The sequence below is a fragment of the Miniopterus schreibersii genome (assembly GCF_964146895.1).
Source record: "Miniopterus schreibersii genome assembly, chromosome: 2".
In the NCBI taxonomy this organism is placed as follows: Eukaryota; Metazoa; Chordata; class Mammalia; order Chiroptera; family Miniopteridae; genus Miniopterus; species Miniopterus schreibersii.
Window position 1 is genome coordinate 9,524,086 of NC_138102.1, and position 16,082 is coordinate 9,540,167.

Here is a 16,082-nt window from a genome sequence, read left to right on the forward strand (position 1 = left end):
CACTGATCCTCACAATGTCAGCAATTGGCTCAGCCTCTCAGCTGCCTGGCAAAAACCACCCTGGAAATTACCTGACACAGACCCTAAACCCACATAATTATCCTTGACTCATTTCCCCACCCGCGACCCTACTTAGAGCCTGTCAACTGTGTTTCCCTTACTGCACTAGGTGCCATAAACCTACGTTTGCTTTCTCGGGGCAGTCTCATTGTGAGAGGAGGCATGACTTGTGATAGACGTGAGAGGGTCTCAAATTGGGGAGCTCCCCTCCTGCCCCACTCCGGATGCTCTTGCTCGGATGAGGGTGATGCCTAGAACTGCATGCAAGCCATCTGTGATCAGTGAGGTTTCACTGCTGAGGACATGGGGCAAAATGTTGAAGAGGGACAGATGGATGGGGGTGGCAAGATGGAAAGATATGGACCCGTCCGACCAGTCCTTGGATTGCTGATCTGTGCAATCAGCCTCGGGTGTATTTCCCTCCAGTCTCCCGGCCCTACTTATCAGCTTTAAACGGTTCAGTGCTGCTTTGCCGCTCAATGCAGTCACAGCAGAGGGACAGCATGTCCAGTGACTTGTCAATGGCATGTCTGCACTCAAAGGCACAGAGGCACACACCCCGGGTTAGGCCAGATGGCACCCCCTCTGTTTTTATAAACAGCAGAGCAACTTCACCCAGTAAGGAGGCCACACAGAGCAAGAGCAGGTAGCCTGGCGCACCTTCCAGGTGCAGTTGACACGCTTTGTGCAAGTCGGTCTCATGGCGGATCCCAACAGAAGATCCACTAGTATCTCTAAGCACCTGGAAGGACCACGCAGTTCTCCTTCCTGAAAAAGAAACAGTCTAGGGTCTGCAGCTGATCAGAGAGCGTTCGTTAGATGAACACAAAGGTGGTTAAAGTACTCATTTAGAGAAACCATTCATGTAAGGTTTTAAACTATTTTTTAACGGAGTTTATTATACAAATACATAAACACATTTCATGAAAATAGTTTCACACTAAGTCTCCACCAACCTCTTCTTCTGAAAAATGTGAATTTTAGTTTCACATCTGCACCAGGCCTCAACTTCCCCCACCTTCCCCTCCAGCCAGCCTGTTACTTCACTGAATAAATACCTTTAGGGAGATACAATCCATGCAGGTGGAAAGCACAAGTAACCTGTTTTTCCAAGAGTTTGTATCACTCTCTGGTGATTTTTAGCGTATTTCTGTCTCGATAAAATAAAAATAAAGAGCATATACCTCTTAGAATGAAAAGAATTAGATAGTGAGGTAATACATATAAAGCACTGGGAACCTTACGTTGCCGATGCGTGAGTACTAGCTTAAATTATTTTAACACATAGCATTTAATTTTAATGCCTTTTGTCATTCTACCACATTTGTCTACTGCTGAAGAGAAGAACTCCTTCCTCTCACTGGAGTAAATTCCAATCTCACCTCGGTTCTCTTCAGGCCAAATGTCCCAACCTCGGTTCTCTTCGGGCCAAATGTCCCAACCTGTTGCATGCTTTCCAAATTGTCAAGTTGACTAAAATGCAACCTTCTGCCTCTTTTCCCAGCCCCCATCTCTGTACTTCAGTGTACCGCTGATGGTGTTTATCACATTCTAACAGGAAAGTCAAGCAAGCAAAGCTTCAAATCATTTACTTCCCCACTCCCCATAAATTCTCCCTCTCTTCTTTCCTTGCTTTATAAAAGGTCAAGAAAATTCACTGTAGTGATGTCACTCACTATCTTTCCTTTTCACCGCAGATTATTTCAGGCAGACTGCCCTGATTCTCAAATGAAGGTATGAGTAGGTCTGGATGGACATGAGCTTTGAGTCTCCCCTTAATTCTTAACCCAGAAGTGTATCAGTTCAGCTATAAAGAATCTCACAGCTTGATCGCTACACATTTGTAGAGAACTACTTTTAAGTTATAACTACAGAATGAAACTGGATTTTTTACATAAATGTGCCGTGTTCAAAAAACCTATCATACGCAAAGGGTTTTAAGGGTAGATATCTCCCCAATGTGGTGGGATAATCCTAAATATTCCAAATCACTAGAGGCTCCCCCCATTGGCCCCCGATTTCCTAGGTCTTACTTAGACCAGATAAGGAAGACTATGGAACTTCCAATTATATCTTATCCCACCAAGCATCTTCCCGAAACAGCAGTCCCAGGCACGTGAACCAAGCATGCTTGCTCACTGGAGGGAGCATCTGCAGACTAACAGCCACCTCCCCAGCACTGTTCCCGAGTCTTTACATCTTAAGACTTAAAATTGCAAGCCACACAAAGGCTATAGCCGCAGACCAAACCAGCTGTCTTCTGTTTTTGTGCTTCTGCTAATTTTCTCATGTTGGCTGCGTAATCACCCAGGGAGCTTCGGAAAAACGATGCCTGGGCTCCAACAGATTTTGAAGTAATTGGTGTGTGTGTGTGTGTGGAGGGGTAAATGTGGGCCTGGATAAAGATGTTTTAACAACTCAGGTGATTTTAGAATAGACCATTTGCAAACTTGCCGCTGTACATGCAAAACCATTTTCACACCAACCCATTTGCTGTGCAATGAACTATCATTGTCCCTACTGCAAAGGCACATGATATGCCCAAGTCCTAATTCTCTGTACCTCAGAACATTAATTTACTTGGAAATAGGGTCATTAAAATGAGGTCATAAATGTAGGATGAGGCCCTAATCCAGTATGACTGGTGGCCTTATTTAAAAAAAAAAAAAAAGCCATATAAAGGGACAGAGACACAAGCAGAACAAGCGAAGATAGAGTTCGAGAAGGGCGATGATGTATCAACAAGCCAAAGAACACCGAAGACTGTGAGCAAACCACCAGAAGGTAGATCAACACGGCGCAGTCTTCAGAAGGAACCAACCCTGCCAATACCGATTTTGAATTTCTAGCTTCCAGAAGTATCTCTGTTGCTTAAGCCACCCAGTTCATGGTACTTAGTTATGGCTGCCCTAGCAAGTCCAACCTGTTTCACCCGCATGTTACCTTTTAGTTTAGTTTTTGTTAACCCTCACCGGAGGATATTTTTTCCACTGCTTTTTAGAGAGTGGAAGAAGGGGGGGTGGGGGGAGAGAAATGTTGTGAGAGAGACATCGATTGATTGCCTCCCACACACGCTCTGATCTCAGCAGGAAATGAACCTGCAGCCCAGGTCTGTGCCCTTGACTGGGAATCCAACCCGAGACCCTTCGGTGCACAGGATGGTGCTCTGAGCACCGAGTCACATGGCTAGAGCTCACCTTTTAGCTTTGACACAGGCATATCTCCCCTCCAGGACTTGGACGCTCTACCATCCCCTGCCTAGTTCTATAATTTATCACACTGCCTTTTCCCTCAAATTCCTAGAGTACATATTGAAAGAAAGTATGTGCTAGGGACTATTTAACACCAGAAGTAAAAGAAAAAAGAAAAAACAAAAACAGGCAGTTCTCACTCTCATGGAATTTATAGTCTAGTGGGGAAAGCAAGCAAATGATCACCCAAATATAAACCCACAACTGTGCTTTGTGTAACAAGCAGCTGTAATTATTGCAGTGACCTCCCAGGATTTACTCTTATTAAGGATGCTAAGCAGGAGTGACACTTAAGAGAAGGTCCAAGGAATGAGCCAGAATCAGCCAAAAGGGGAGTATTGGCTGAAGCACAGGGAACTGCCTATGGGGAGTCTGTGACTGGAAGGGGCGCGGCGCATCTTCACTCGGGTCGGCAGGCGGTGTCAAGGTATCATCATCATAGGCTTAAAAACAATCCTCACACAAATAAAATGGACATGTATCAAATGTTTTATTCACCTCAGTAATTAGATAGGGATCCAGGCAAAGAGTAAAGTTGGTTCCAAGAAGAAAGACAAGCAGTTTATACAGATCATCAGGACTATAAAAAATGTTAAAATAAGATTGCTTAGGTTAGATACAAAACTGGTTAATAATCCACAGGGAAAAAGAAAAACAAAACCTTTGGGGATATTTTCCCCCCACAAGATAATTCTTCAAGGTAACATGTAACATCACAGTGTATGGGTTCTCATCAAACGGTAAATAGCAAAGTCAAACGCAGGTACAATTTTGTGGAAAATTTAAGTAATCTTTCTGTGTTTGTTAGACAATGTCCTGGAGTGACACTGAAAGAACAGGCTACATTCTCTTTTGGTTTCTAAGTTGGGGAAATAGTCTTAATAGGTCAAGTTGCAGAGACAGGAGAAATTTGATGTAAGATGAGGGTAAAGGTTTAGTACCATACAGACAATTATTACAAATTTTTCACATTTCTCTCTCTATATAATTTTCCTCTCAGGACACAGGGAAGCAGTCTAAGAGCCATTGCTTTGAATTTTTAATCTTACTGTTCCAAGAAATGATCTCACTCACCTGATCCAACCCCCATTCTCAGATCAGGGCTACTTCCCCCCCATATCTTCTTGTGATTGGGTGTGAATTTGTGCAAATACATTTCCTAAAGCTACATCCTTACACACACACCAATTATCCATATACTTAAAAAGAAAACTTTGAGAATTCCTAATGGTCGATTAAAAATTTGTCCCCAAAACACAAGTAAATAATCCTTTTATTTTGCCCATCCTGAAGAACAGAGATTCTATAACACAGGATGCCGACAGAGAAAAGCATAAATAATATGCTTCCTCCACTTCGTGTAGAAATTGGCTCACATTTTTAGGAAATGGGAATAAAATCAGACCACTGTCCCACCTGGTCATACATACGCAATAGGTTCCTATGCGACAGGATTCAAGACAGGGCTTGCTTTTTGATAGGATGATCCAGATTTAATTCCCTATCCTTGTTACTTCCTAGATACTTAACAGCTATGTAACTTTAAGAACATAAAAATCACCCCTGACCCTTAGTTTCTACATTTGAGTAATAAGAATAGTATGTACTCAGAGTTTGTTAAAAATATTAAGGGATATAAAGTAAAAGCTTTTCACATAAAAATATCCCTATAAATTTGCTATCACCTTCTTCTTAGGGTTGTATGAGCACCCCGACAAGGCTGTACAAAAATGTTTTTCAATGGATTGTCAATAGAGAAAGACGAGCATTACAAGACAATGCTGCTTATGTTTCAAAGCATTGAACCTTCAGGCTTCTTTTAAGACATCTAATATTCTTGTAAAAAGCAGACTTGAGAAAATAATTTTAAAATATTCACATTTTAGCAACGCCTCCTCCTCCCCCAGATAAATATTCAGGGAAATTAAGGTGTTCTCCACCTGCGATGATAAACGTTGTCTCGATGCTGTCAGTAGTAGGATCCTCAACGTGCAGGTAACAGGATGTCTCCATTCCACTAGGATGATACCCTCAAATCTAAAGTCCTGATTATACCTAATTCTGTTTTCAGAAATATCTCTAGAGTCTTAAACCTAATCCTAAGGATTCCAGCCTGTATTTCTTACCTAATTTCCAAATCTTATGCTGCCTGTGCCTGTTGTTCTAATTAGTACGGGGGAGGGGGAGGAAGTCCTTCAGTGAAGACTCAGCTTAAAGGTAGCCTCTTACAGTAAATAGGTATGAAAAGCCCAATGGATGCAAAAGCTCTGGGGTATTGAGCTGGGTTCCAACTTAAGTACAAGAAACCTTTTATTAGAATACTTAATAAAATTCTTTAAAACAGTCATGCCCTTGACTTTCAAGCATCTTGTGGTTTTAGATTTCACACCAAGGAAGGCTGAGGCTACGGTAACATTACACGAAGAAAACGTCAGGGAGGCAGATGCTGAGAGAATCTGAATGTGTGCCCCCGTTTGGGTAACAAAGAGAAAATATGGGCTTCAGAGCTCCTTGGAAGCCAAGATGAGAGAAATTATAAATGAGGACTTTCTTTGTCACATCATAGAATGCTATCTGCCCATACTTATAGTCTAGGAAAACTCCAACTCTGTGCATCTGCTCTCTCAAGGAGATCCTTTTTAAAGGAGGAAAGACCCAGAAGGTACATTCGGTTCCCATCATCGATCCCATGAGTAAGATTTTATCCCCAGACACTTTGGGCACGACTCTGCCGGCAGTGTCTTCATAGACGCCCACCTGCCATTTTGTTGCCTTTCCCACATCCACCTCCCAGTAATGCCTCCCCGAGGCGAAGCTCTCCACACCCAACACAGAAGCACTAAGATCAAATCTCCCTGCGTTGCCAGGTACATCCTGCTGGACATTTTTGAGGCTTACACTTCTCAGATCCTCAGATAAGACAAGACAGGAATGAGCTGTTTTGGGATCCAAAGTTATAGGTCCTGCAGAGAGAGAGAGAGATTTGGTTAATACAGGAGTTCATCAAAGTCGATGTCAGAGACTGACTATTTCTAACACACAGGGGCTTCCCAATGAGTGGGCACAAGTCCCAGAGATAGGCACAGGAGAGGAAACCTAGGAGAGTCCAGGAAAATAAACCTCTAAGCTATGTTTCAAAAAAGGACATCATAAGGAAAAATATTAACAAGATGATGGAAGGAGACGCAATGTATCTGCGGAGGGAGAACAAGAAAAATAATAATGGACTATGAAGAGGAACTTTACCAGGCTGTAAAAATGTCCTGGCATCCAGTCCTAGCCAGATACCACCTGGGACGCAACTCTAGTCCCCTAAAGATCTTCTCCAAGCCAGGAACAGCCCGAGGCATTGGAGTCTCCTAATACAAGTTGATTCATGGCTCTTCCCTGTGACCGAATTGCTCTCCTCATCTTACGTGTCACCAGAGTGGGGCATGGATGCCTAGAAATTGCTGCCAGCAGGCCCTTGATAGTGAGTAAATCGAAAGAGAAGGTATTAGCAGAGGCTAGAAAACCTGTGAGGATCCTCCAGAAACATCGAGCTGAGAACAAGAAAGCTCAATATGGTTTCTTATACTTGAGTGAAAGCGAGACCTGCTTTCATCTCTCTCTGTTCCCTCTCTTCTCTCTCTCTGTTCAGACTCTAAATACAGTGATTCCTCACGGCTTGGTCCTGGTTCTTCCCTTTTTACCTCTTGTACTCCTTCCCCCATGCAACTTCATCTAGCCTGTTTTAAATACCTTCTGTATGTTCATGACTTACTCCATAAATTAGCTGCTTTTCAAACATACTACATCCAAAATGGAACTCCCGAACCTCTCCCTTTCCATGACCCACTTTTCAGTTAATAGCACACTTAATACTTTGGTTGCTTAAGCCATAAACCTGGAGTAGCTCTTTATTTCTTACTTTCTTTAACATCTAATCCAGTAGCAGGATTTATGTCCAAATGAACTTAAACCCCAATTAATGTCATTATTAGGCTGGTCTTCAAAGCCACAAAGTCTTAAATTTTAAGTTTGGAGTTGCCCCAGGCTCTTAGTATTTCCAGAAGACTGGCAGAAACAAATGCAAATGCTTTCTGGAAGGATGCACACCTTTGCTCTTGGTCTTGAAGAATTTCTAAAATTAATATCTAAGGAAAAGAGAGAAGCTTATCTATTAAAAAAATCATAAAACACACTCACAAAGTATGGGATCATTACTGAGTGAGACTAACAGAAATAAATCTGAGGAACTCAAATATTAAAACTACTGGGCACAGGCTCTAAAGTAATTTTTTCTTACTATGCTTGAAGAAAAAAAAAAAAAAAAGCTTAAAAATATCTATAGGATGTAAGACACTGAAAAGGAAGGCCAAATGGGCTTGACAAAGAACCAAATAGATTATCTACAAATAAAAATAAAATGACTTAGCTAAAGTGTCAATGCACGATAACAAGAAAAAAAAGCTACAGATCAATGCTTCATTAACATAAATACACAAATTCTTCCAAAAAGTTAGCACCTTAAATCCAGCAATATATAAAATGACTAGAACGTTATTACCAAGAGTTTACCCTGGGAATACAAGGCTGGTTCAACATATGAAAGTAAATATAATTTATCATATTAACAGATGAAGAAAAACCATTTGAATATTTTGGTAGATACAGAAAATGCATCTAATAAATTCGACATCCATTCATGATAAAAATGCTCTATCAAACCAGGAATAGAGGGGAACTTCCACAACTTGATGAAAGGTAACTGCGGAAAACATACCTGAAATCAAACTTAAAGGTGAAAGGCTTAAACTTTCTTTCTCCCTAAGATCGAGAACAAGGCAAATGTTTCTCACCACTTCTATTCAGCACCATTTTGGAGGTCCCAGCCAGTACAATAAGGTGAGAAAAATACAGAAAAGCTTACAGATTGAAAAGAAAGAAAACTGTCTGTGTTCACTGATTATCAGACTATCTGTGCAGAAAATTCCAAAGAATCCAGTAGATCTAATAAATGAGTTTAGCATAGTTATAAAATATAATTCAATATATACATGTCAATACTATTTCTTTATGTTAGCAATAAACTAAAACTAAATGAAATTTAAATTAGAAATTGATAGTTAATACCATTATAATAGCACTAAAAATAAAATACTTGGGGATCCATCTAATTAAATATATAGAATATTTGATAAAACACTGATAAGAGAAATCAAAGACCACCTCAATTAATGCATATATTAATCTATACAGTCAACGTAATACCAATAAAAACCCCAGCCATTTTTTGTAGAAGACAACAAGCTGTTTTTAAAATTTATGCAAAAAGCAAAGGATGCAGAGTAGCCAGTTATTTTTTAAAGAACAAATCTAGAGAACTCACAATCCCAGTTTTATGACTTCTTATAATCAATGAAGCCAAGGTGGTATTAGCAAAAGGATAAACACAATGATCAATGGTTTTGTTAGTGTCCATACAGTCCCGCTCACATATGCTAACTGATTTTCAACAAAGGTGCTAAGTAGAGTTAATGGAGGATAGTGTTTTCAGCAAATAATGCTAGAACAAATGGATATATGTATGTACAAAAAAATGAGGAGTTGTATCATATCTTGAGTCATATACAAATATTAACTCTAAATGGGTAATAGACCTAAACATCAAAACTAAAACTGTAAAATTTCTAGTAGAAAATCTTTGTTGGGGTAAAAAAAAGGTTTCTTAAGATGCAAAAAGCACAAGTCATAAAAGAAAGAATAATTATAAAAGAAACTTCAAAATCTACAACTTCTCTTCGAAAGACACTATTAGGTAAATGAAAATATAAACCACAGAATAGGAGAAATCTTTGCAAAACACATATCTGATAAAGGACTGATAATCAGAATATATAAAGAAATCACAAAACTCAGTAAGAAAATATACAGCATAATTTTTAAACTTGGGAAAATGTTCATTGATATACTTCAAAAAAAGAGCAGTTAGTAAAGGGTAAGTAAACACATGAAAATGTTTGATATCGTTAGTCATTTCAGAAATGCAAATTAAATCAAAGTGATATACTAGTATATACTCATTAGTTTAGTTCTAATAAAAAAATGATAAAGCAAATACTGGCGAGGATGTAGAGCAACTGAATCTCATACATTATTGATGGGAATGCAAAATGGCATATTCAACCAAAAGAAATGTAGTCATGGCCACACAAAAATCTATAACCAATTATTTACAGCATAAAGTTGGAAACAACTTAAGTGTCCATGGAACTGCGAACTGTTAAAATCGTGGTATATTCATACAATGGAACACCACACGACACCAAAAAGGAACAAACTACTGATACACGCAATGCACTAGGATGTGGCTCAAATGCACTACGCTAAGTGAAAAAAGCCACACTCAAAAGTCCACATCCAGTATGAATCCACTGATAGGACATTCAGGAAAAGACAGAGCTATGGAGGTAGGAGCTATAAATCCTTCATTACACATACTGATATATTTCCCCTAGAAGTTTAAAATTTTTAAATAGTGGAATCTGCCCCGATCTTTTATATCCTTAAACTATCTGGAATTTACTTTTATTTATGGTAGGATGTCATAACAGTTGTGTCAACTTACTTTGAAGCAGTTCCAGCACTTTGCTCATTCCTGGTATTTGGCATAAGTGCGGTTCTATGACTTGGGCGGGCTCTAGACGCTGAAGCACTAGAGATCCAGCACTCCTATAAAGGAAGGACAATCTTGGTTATGTGGGAGACCCCAGGCCCTCCACCCAGAGGATGATCTCATTACATGACCTCCCTGTCCCTACCCCAACATCTCTACCCATGTGTGCTCACACATGACCTGAGGCTGATCCAAATCTTTCCAAAATGAAAACTTACCATTCCAAATATCGTGCATCCTACAGGGGGAAAAGGTGACAAAATTACAAGTGAGTATTTGAGCCAAGCGTTTTGTGAGTTTTACCTATGAAAATATCTTCTAATAATGAAACTTGATTTCCATGTAATTTCTTCAGTTTCATGATGCTAATTCTGAGATATCAAATTTAACATTGAATAGGAAAGTCAGAAAAATGCTTGATGTTATTGTTATATTCCCAAGAGAAATATTTTCTAGACCTCACCTCAGTCATCTAACTCAGAACACTCATCATTCCAATTCAGCCCATCTATTTGCTTTCTATGCTGGGGGTGACAAGGGTGGAAAGTGTGAAGGGGCCTGCTAGGCTGGGGAGGATGGGCTGGAACCAGGTCATGACCTGAGCAAAATTGGGTCATACCTACCTGTGCTGTTTGGAACTAGCCCTGGCTCTAGAATGGAACCTGAGGGTTTATGTGAAGGGGCTTCTCAAGAGCACCTACATGGCAAATGTGGGCCTGGCAGAGAGAGATGGATAGTCTTTAAAAGATAATTTACTTGTTGAAAAGGTAATGAAAGTTACTATACAAAATTAAAAATATACTATACAAATAAATATCACCCTTGTTTCCCAAGGTTACCACTGATTAAAATGTGTGTTTATTTTGCCAGAGGCATTCTGAATGTTAATGAGCATAGGTCTATATGTATATACATATTCTCTAAAACCAAACAAAAAGCAGTTCTCCATCTTTTTTCACTTAACCAGATATCTTGAAGATCATTTTTTAGTGCCCAATTTTTTTTTTTTTTATGGTGACCGACATTCTATTGTATAGATGTATCATAATTTGACTAACCAATTATTCACATATTAAGGGACATCTCAATTCAAGGGGAGAATTCATATCATGAAGTAGATCTATTCTATACTATACTATACTATACTATACTATACTATACTATACTATACTATACTATACTATACTATACTATACTGATTTTACGACGATTCATAATGCTTTTGGTGACTGGAAAATAGCTAGATAACCTTCATGAAGGGTTGAAAATCACTGGACATTGTGATGTGGAGAGAACCCCTAATGAGTACAGCCTACTTCTCATTTCTCAAACACTATAATGAAGGTTGTTTCTAGACTCTTACCTTGAGCAATGCTAAGGGGGATTCCCCACACTTCTTCTCTAGGTCTGCGGTGATCCTGTGGAGGCTCCAGATCTGTTCATAGAGCCTGAATTCACTCTCATGTAGTTTATTCATGTTCTCTCTCCCCAGGCAGTTCAGTCTCTGCAGAAACATCTCCTAATTACTATTCAACAACCAGTAATTTCTCTTATTTGCTAACTCAATAATCTTTTTAAAAACCCACTTTACCACCTGTCACCCCAGTAATAAATATAATTAGGTAAGGAAAGGACACCCCTGTGGAAAGCAGGATGCCTATACAGAAACTTCTTTCTTTGACATAATACATTTATGGTACATGGATGGTGTGCCTGTAGTCCACTTTTTCTGATAACAACCTGGACCTATAAACAGATCATTTTTTACTGTGCAGTTTTGTTCAGAAAGTATCCTATTTCCTTCAAATGAAAATTAAGATTTGAATAAAGAATTAAACATCAATTATATTTAATCAAGCAACTGATATCAGTTTCCTTATTCTGATGTTCCATGTAGGCACAAAGCACATGTTCATGTTATTTTTCCTTAAAGAACACAAATAATGGAATATTATACTGTATTGCTAATCTGACTTGCTTTTGCCTTATTAAATATGTTCTTGGAGAACATTCCTTATACATACACATAGAGAGACATGCTATCTTTTCTAAATGCTAAAGAGCATTCCATTTTATGTACATACATTTATTTCATAAGTCCAATATTGATATAGGTTGCATCTAATCTCTTGCTATCAATAAGTGTTATAGTAGTAATAATAGCTACTACTTATCCACTGCACAAAATGCACAAACACTATTTTAAAAGCTTATGTAAGCTGTCACACTCAATCCTCACATCAGTATTGTGAACCAGGGGCCACTAGTATCCCTACTTTACAGCGGGAAAAAAAAAACAAGTCAGAGGTTCACTAACAAGTCCAAGGCCATATAGGGGCTCGTAAATAGCAGACCCCAGATGGGAACCTCATCAACCCAACTTCAAAGGCTACCTCTAAATCAGGCTCTAGACTGAAATAATTTTACAGCCTTTCCTTATCCATGTGTCTTTTTATATGCATGTGAGTATATTTGTGTTAAATCCTCAGAAATAGAATTGCTGGGTGAATATATACAACCTTTTCACACATATGTTGCTGTCTTTGGATGTCTAATTCTGGAATTGACATGTTAAGCTCTTCTGTCTTGTCATTTCCCAAATATTGTAAGGATGCCATTTTCAACATCTCACCTGTAGTGTTTCCTGGTACCTCTCCTCTAGCTCTGCGGCAAATATTATCATTTGAGTCAGATTGGCTTCTCTCAAGCTTGGGTTGAGTATGTACCCTTGCAGGTTCTGGAAGTTCGTCTCATTCTCTTCAGTCACCAACCGGAACATCATCTTATATTCAGACTTAATCACCTCTTTAAAATTCTGCTCCTCTCCCTTCATCACAAATACAGATATGGTGGACTTCAGGTTAAACACCACAGATTCACCATAAATCTTTTCCATCTCTAACTTCAATATAAAGGCAAGGAAATATAAAGTATGAGGGAAAAAACAAAAGGACAAAATACAAAAGACAAAGGAAACTTTAGAGTCAAGATCAACCAAGATATCAATGCAAACCTAGGACATGAAATGCAGAGAAGGAATGTTAATTGACTTTGAGAACTGACCAAAGAGAAGGAAACCAGAGAAACTGGAAGGAATTGCCAACGACATTTGAATGAGGGACATAAGAGAAATTTGTGAGCTACTCCAAGATTTTTAGACTTAAGCAGCTGGAAGAACGGAGTTGCCAAAACACAGAAAGGGAAACTATAGGAGGGATAGATTCCTGAGGCTGGGAATGAGGAGCTCGGTTTTGGATATGCTGATTTTGATTAGTCAATTCGCCATCCAAGGAGAGATGCCAAGTAGGAAGGTGAACAAGGAAGCCTATTATTTGGAAGGCTGGGTAGAGATGAACACTGGGAGAAGTCAGCTCAGTGATATTTAATCTCAAGACACTTGATGGAATCAGTATTTATCAAGACCCTGACCACTTACCCCCTCTACCACTACCCGCCAGGTCACCATCACTTCGCCCTGATTATTTCAACAGTCCCTTTGACATCTCCACCCCTGCTCTCACCCTCCTACAGTCTATTCTCACTTCAGCAGCGAGAGGTATTCTGTGAAAATGAAAGTTAGATCATGTTAGTCCTCCGCTCAACACTTTCCAGTGGCTTCCTTTTTTCCTTTAAAGTCAACTGCCCTGGATGATTTGGTCCCTTTATCTCCTTTACACAACCCCAACCAAGTAAACACCAATCTCTAGACCTTTGTACTTGTCCTTCCCTCTGCCTAGAATATTCTTCTCAAGACTGCATGGCTCAATTCCTTACTTCCTTGAGTCTTCCCAAATGCTACTTTCTGAGTATCAAGGTACTGATCACTCTCTAAAACTGCATCCTATCACTCCTGCTTTTCAAAAAAAAAAAAAAAAAAATGTATAGCACTTAACATGAAACATACTATATTCCTTTTACTTGTAAAATATCAGTTGCACAAGGGCAGAATTGTTTTTTTCACTGTTGAATCCCTTGTACCTAGCATATTTCCCAGAAAACAACTCAATATTTGTTGAATGTAAGGTGCCTGGGGCTTAAAAAAAAAAAGGAATCAGTTGCAAAATTCTTATACACCCAGGCAAGTCTCCTCTTCTACCATCTTCAACTGAATGTTTTTCTTTAAAAATTGAAAGATCCAAAATCTAGGGTAACTGGCACAAAATGGAGTTAATGAAGAGACGGCTTGAAATGAGAAGTGAAACTTGTACATAACAAATGGCAAGTGCTCCATTTGGATGGTGATTCTCAAATTGCCCCTTAAAATGGTTTCGGGATGTACATGGCTACCAAAAATACATGAGATGTTCATTCTCCCACAGCAGGGTCATAAGCTGTTACTAATCTTTTTTCTTTGCCAAGAAGTGTTGCAAGTGCCAGCTCACTAACAAATTTAATACAGTTAATCTGTATTTCTCTTACCATGGGCAAAGTTCAGGATCTTCTTGTATGTTCAAAAGATATTTGGCCCCGGCCGGGCGTGGCCCAGAGGCTGAGGTCGACCTAGGATCCAGGCGATCGGGGTTCGATGCCCGGTCGGGGCACATGCCCAGGGTGTGGCCTCGATCCCCAGTCGGGGGTGAGCAGGAGGCAGCCGATCAATGGCTCTCTCATCACTGATGTTTCTCTCTCTCCCTTCCTCTCTCTGAAATCAACGAAGATACATTAAAAAAGAAAGAAAAAGATATTTGTATTTTCTTTCCTGTGAACTCTCATTTCTTGGATCATTTTCCTACGAAGTTTCTAGTTTTTCACTTACTGACTTTTAAGCGCCCTTTGCCCGCTAAGAAACGAACACTGTGCCCTCCCACGGATTTCAAGCATTTCTCTCCTGCTTTGTCACTTGTCCTCTGACCTTGTTTCTATCACTTACTACCCCCAACGGGGCCTTCCCCGCGGGCCGGCCGCGCACCCACCTGAACCGTCACCATCCGCTCTTGCTCCTCGGCCAGCAGGATTTTCGCGACTTCGAGCTTCTCCCGCAGGGTGTGCAGCAGCTCCCGGAACACCTTCTGCGGAGACACCGAGGCCTTCCCGCTAGGCGGGGCTCCGCGCGGGCCCGCGGCCCCCTACGTTTCCTCAGCCCCCACTCGCCCAGCACTTCTTAAAATAAATATGTCTTTATTGATGTTCGAGAGAGGAAGGAGAGGGAGCGATAGAAACATCAGTGAGGAGTCACTGACCAGCCGCCCCCCACACGCCCCTGGCCGGGGACCGAGCCCGCGACCCCGGCACGTGCCCCGACCGGGCATCGAACCCCCATCGCCTGGATCCTGGGTCGACGCCCAAGCGCTGAGCCACGCCCGGCCGGGCTAGCATTATTATTATTATTATTATTTTGGATAAGTGTTAACCCGGGGGACTGGGCTAAGGAGGGTCAGGTCACCTGCCCCCCAGATGAACCCGTGAACGACCGCGAGGCGGCGGGAGGGCCGCGCCCGGCCGGGGACGCCTACCCTGTAGTTCTCGGCGGCCTCCTGGACCCCCAGCACCGTGTGGTCCCTGTGCTCCTGCGTCAGGTAGCACTTGTCGCACAGCGTGGCCTGGTCGTCCTCGCAGAAGAGCAGCGGCGGCGCCAGGTGCTTCTCGCAGTAGGCGTCCTCGGGCACGCTCGGCGGCGCGGCGCTCGGCTTTCCGGACATGGCGGCAGGCGGACCTGGCGAGGGCGGGCGGTGTGGGACGCGGCCGAGCTGCCCGTGCGAACGCGAGGCGGGTGGCGGCGATCTGGGTGGACGCGCGGCCGGCCCTGGGCGCTCAGGTCAAGCGCCAGGGCGGGCGGGGCGCGGCCCCTCCCCGCGCACATGACCGCCCGCGCCCGGGCTGGCGGGAGGCGGCGCCAGGGTTCTAGATCGGCGGGGCTGGCGGAGAACGTGGAGCCCCTGGCGGCAACCTAGTCACAGGTAAGAACATGGCACACCGCTCCCCGTTAGGGCTTCCACGGGGGGTGGGGGGCGTCGGCGCAAAAAGCAGGGCGCGGCGCCTGGTAACGAGCATTGGGGGACTTCCGGGACTAGGGTGTGGCGGGGCGTAGGGTTCGGCCTTGGCAGTCGGGGGCAGATTTGAGGAACTACTTCCTCTCGGCGCTGGCAGGGGGCAGAAAGGGAGGGCCTCCTTAA

At 41.7% G+C, this 16,082-nt stretch overlaps 1 protein-coding gene across 1 annotated transcript; it reads right to left on the reverse strand.

Moving 5' to 3' along the window:
- Nucleotides 1–496: 496 nt before the first annotated feature.
- TRIML2 (tripartite motif family like 2) lies at nucleotides 497–15,608 on the reverse strand (the record flags this gene model as incomplete). Its single annotated transcript, XM_081129648.1, is given in 9 exon segments — nucleotides 497–828; nucleotides 5,701–5,737; nucleotides 5,739–6,274; nucleotides 9,922–10,025; nucleotides 10,188–10,207; nucleotides 11,333–11,473; nucleotides 12,602–12,871; nucleotides 14,883–14,978; nucleotides 15,423–15,608. Coding segments are annotated over 9 exon segments (1,722 nt in total).
- Between the last annotated feature and the right edge of the window lie 474 nt (nucleotides 15,609–16,082).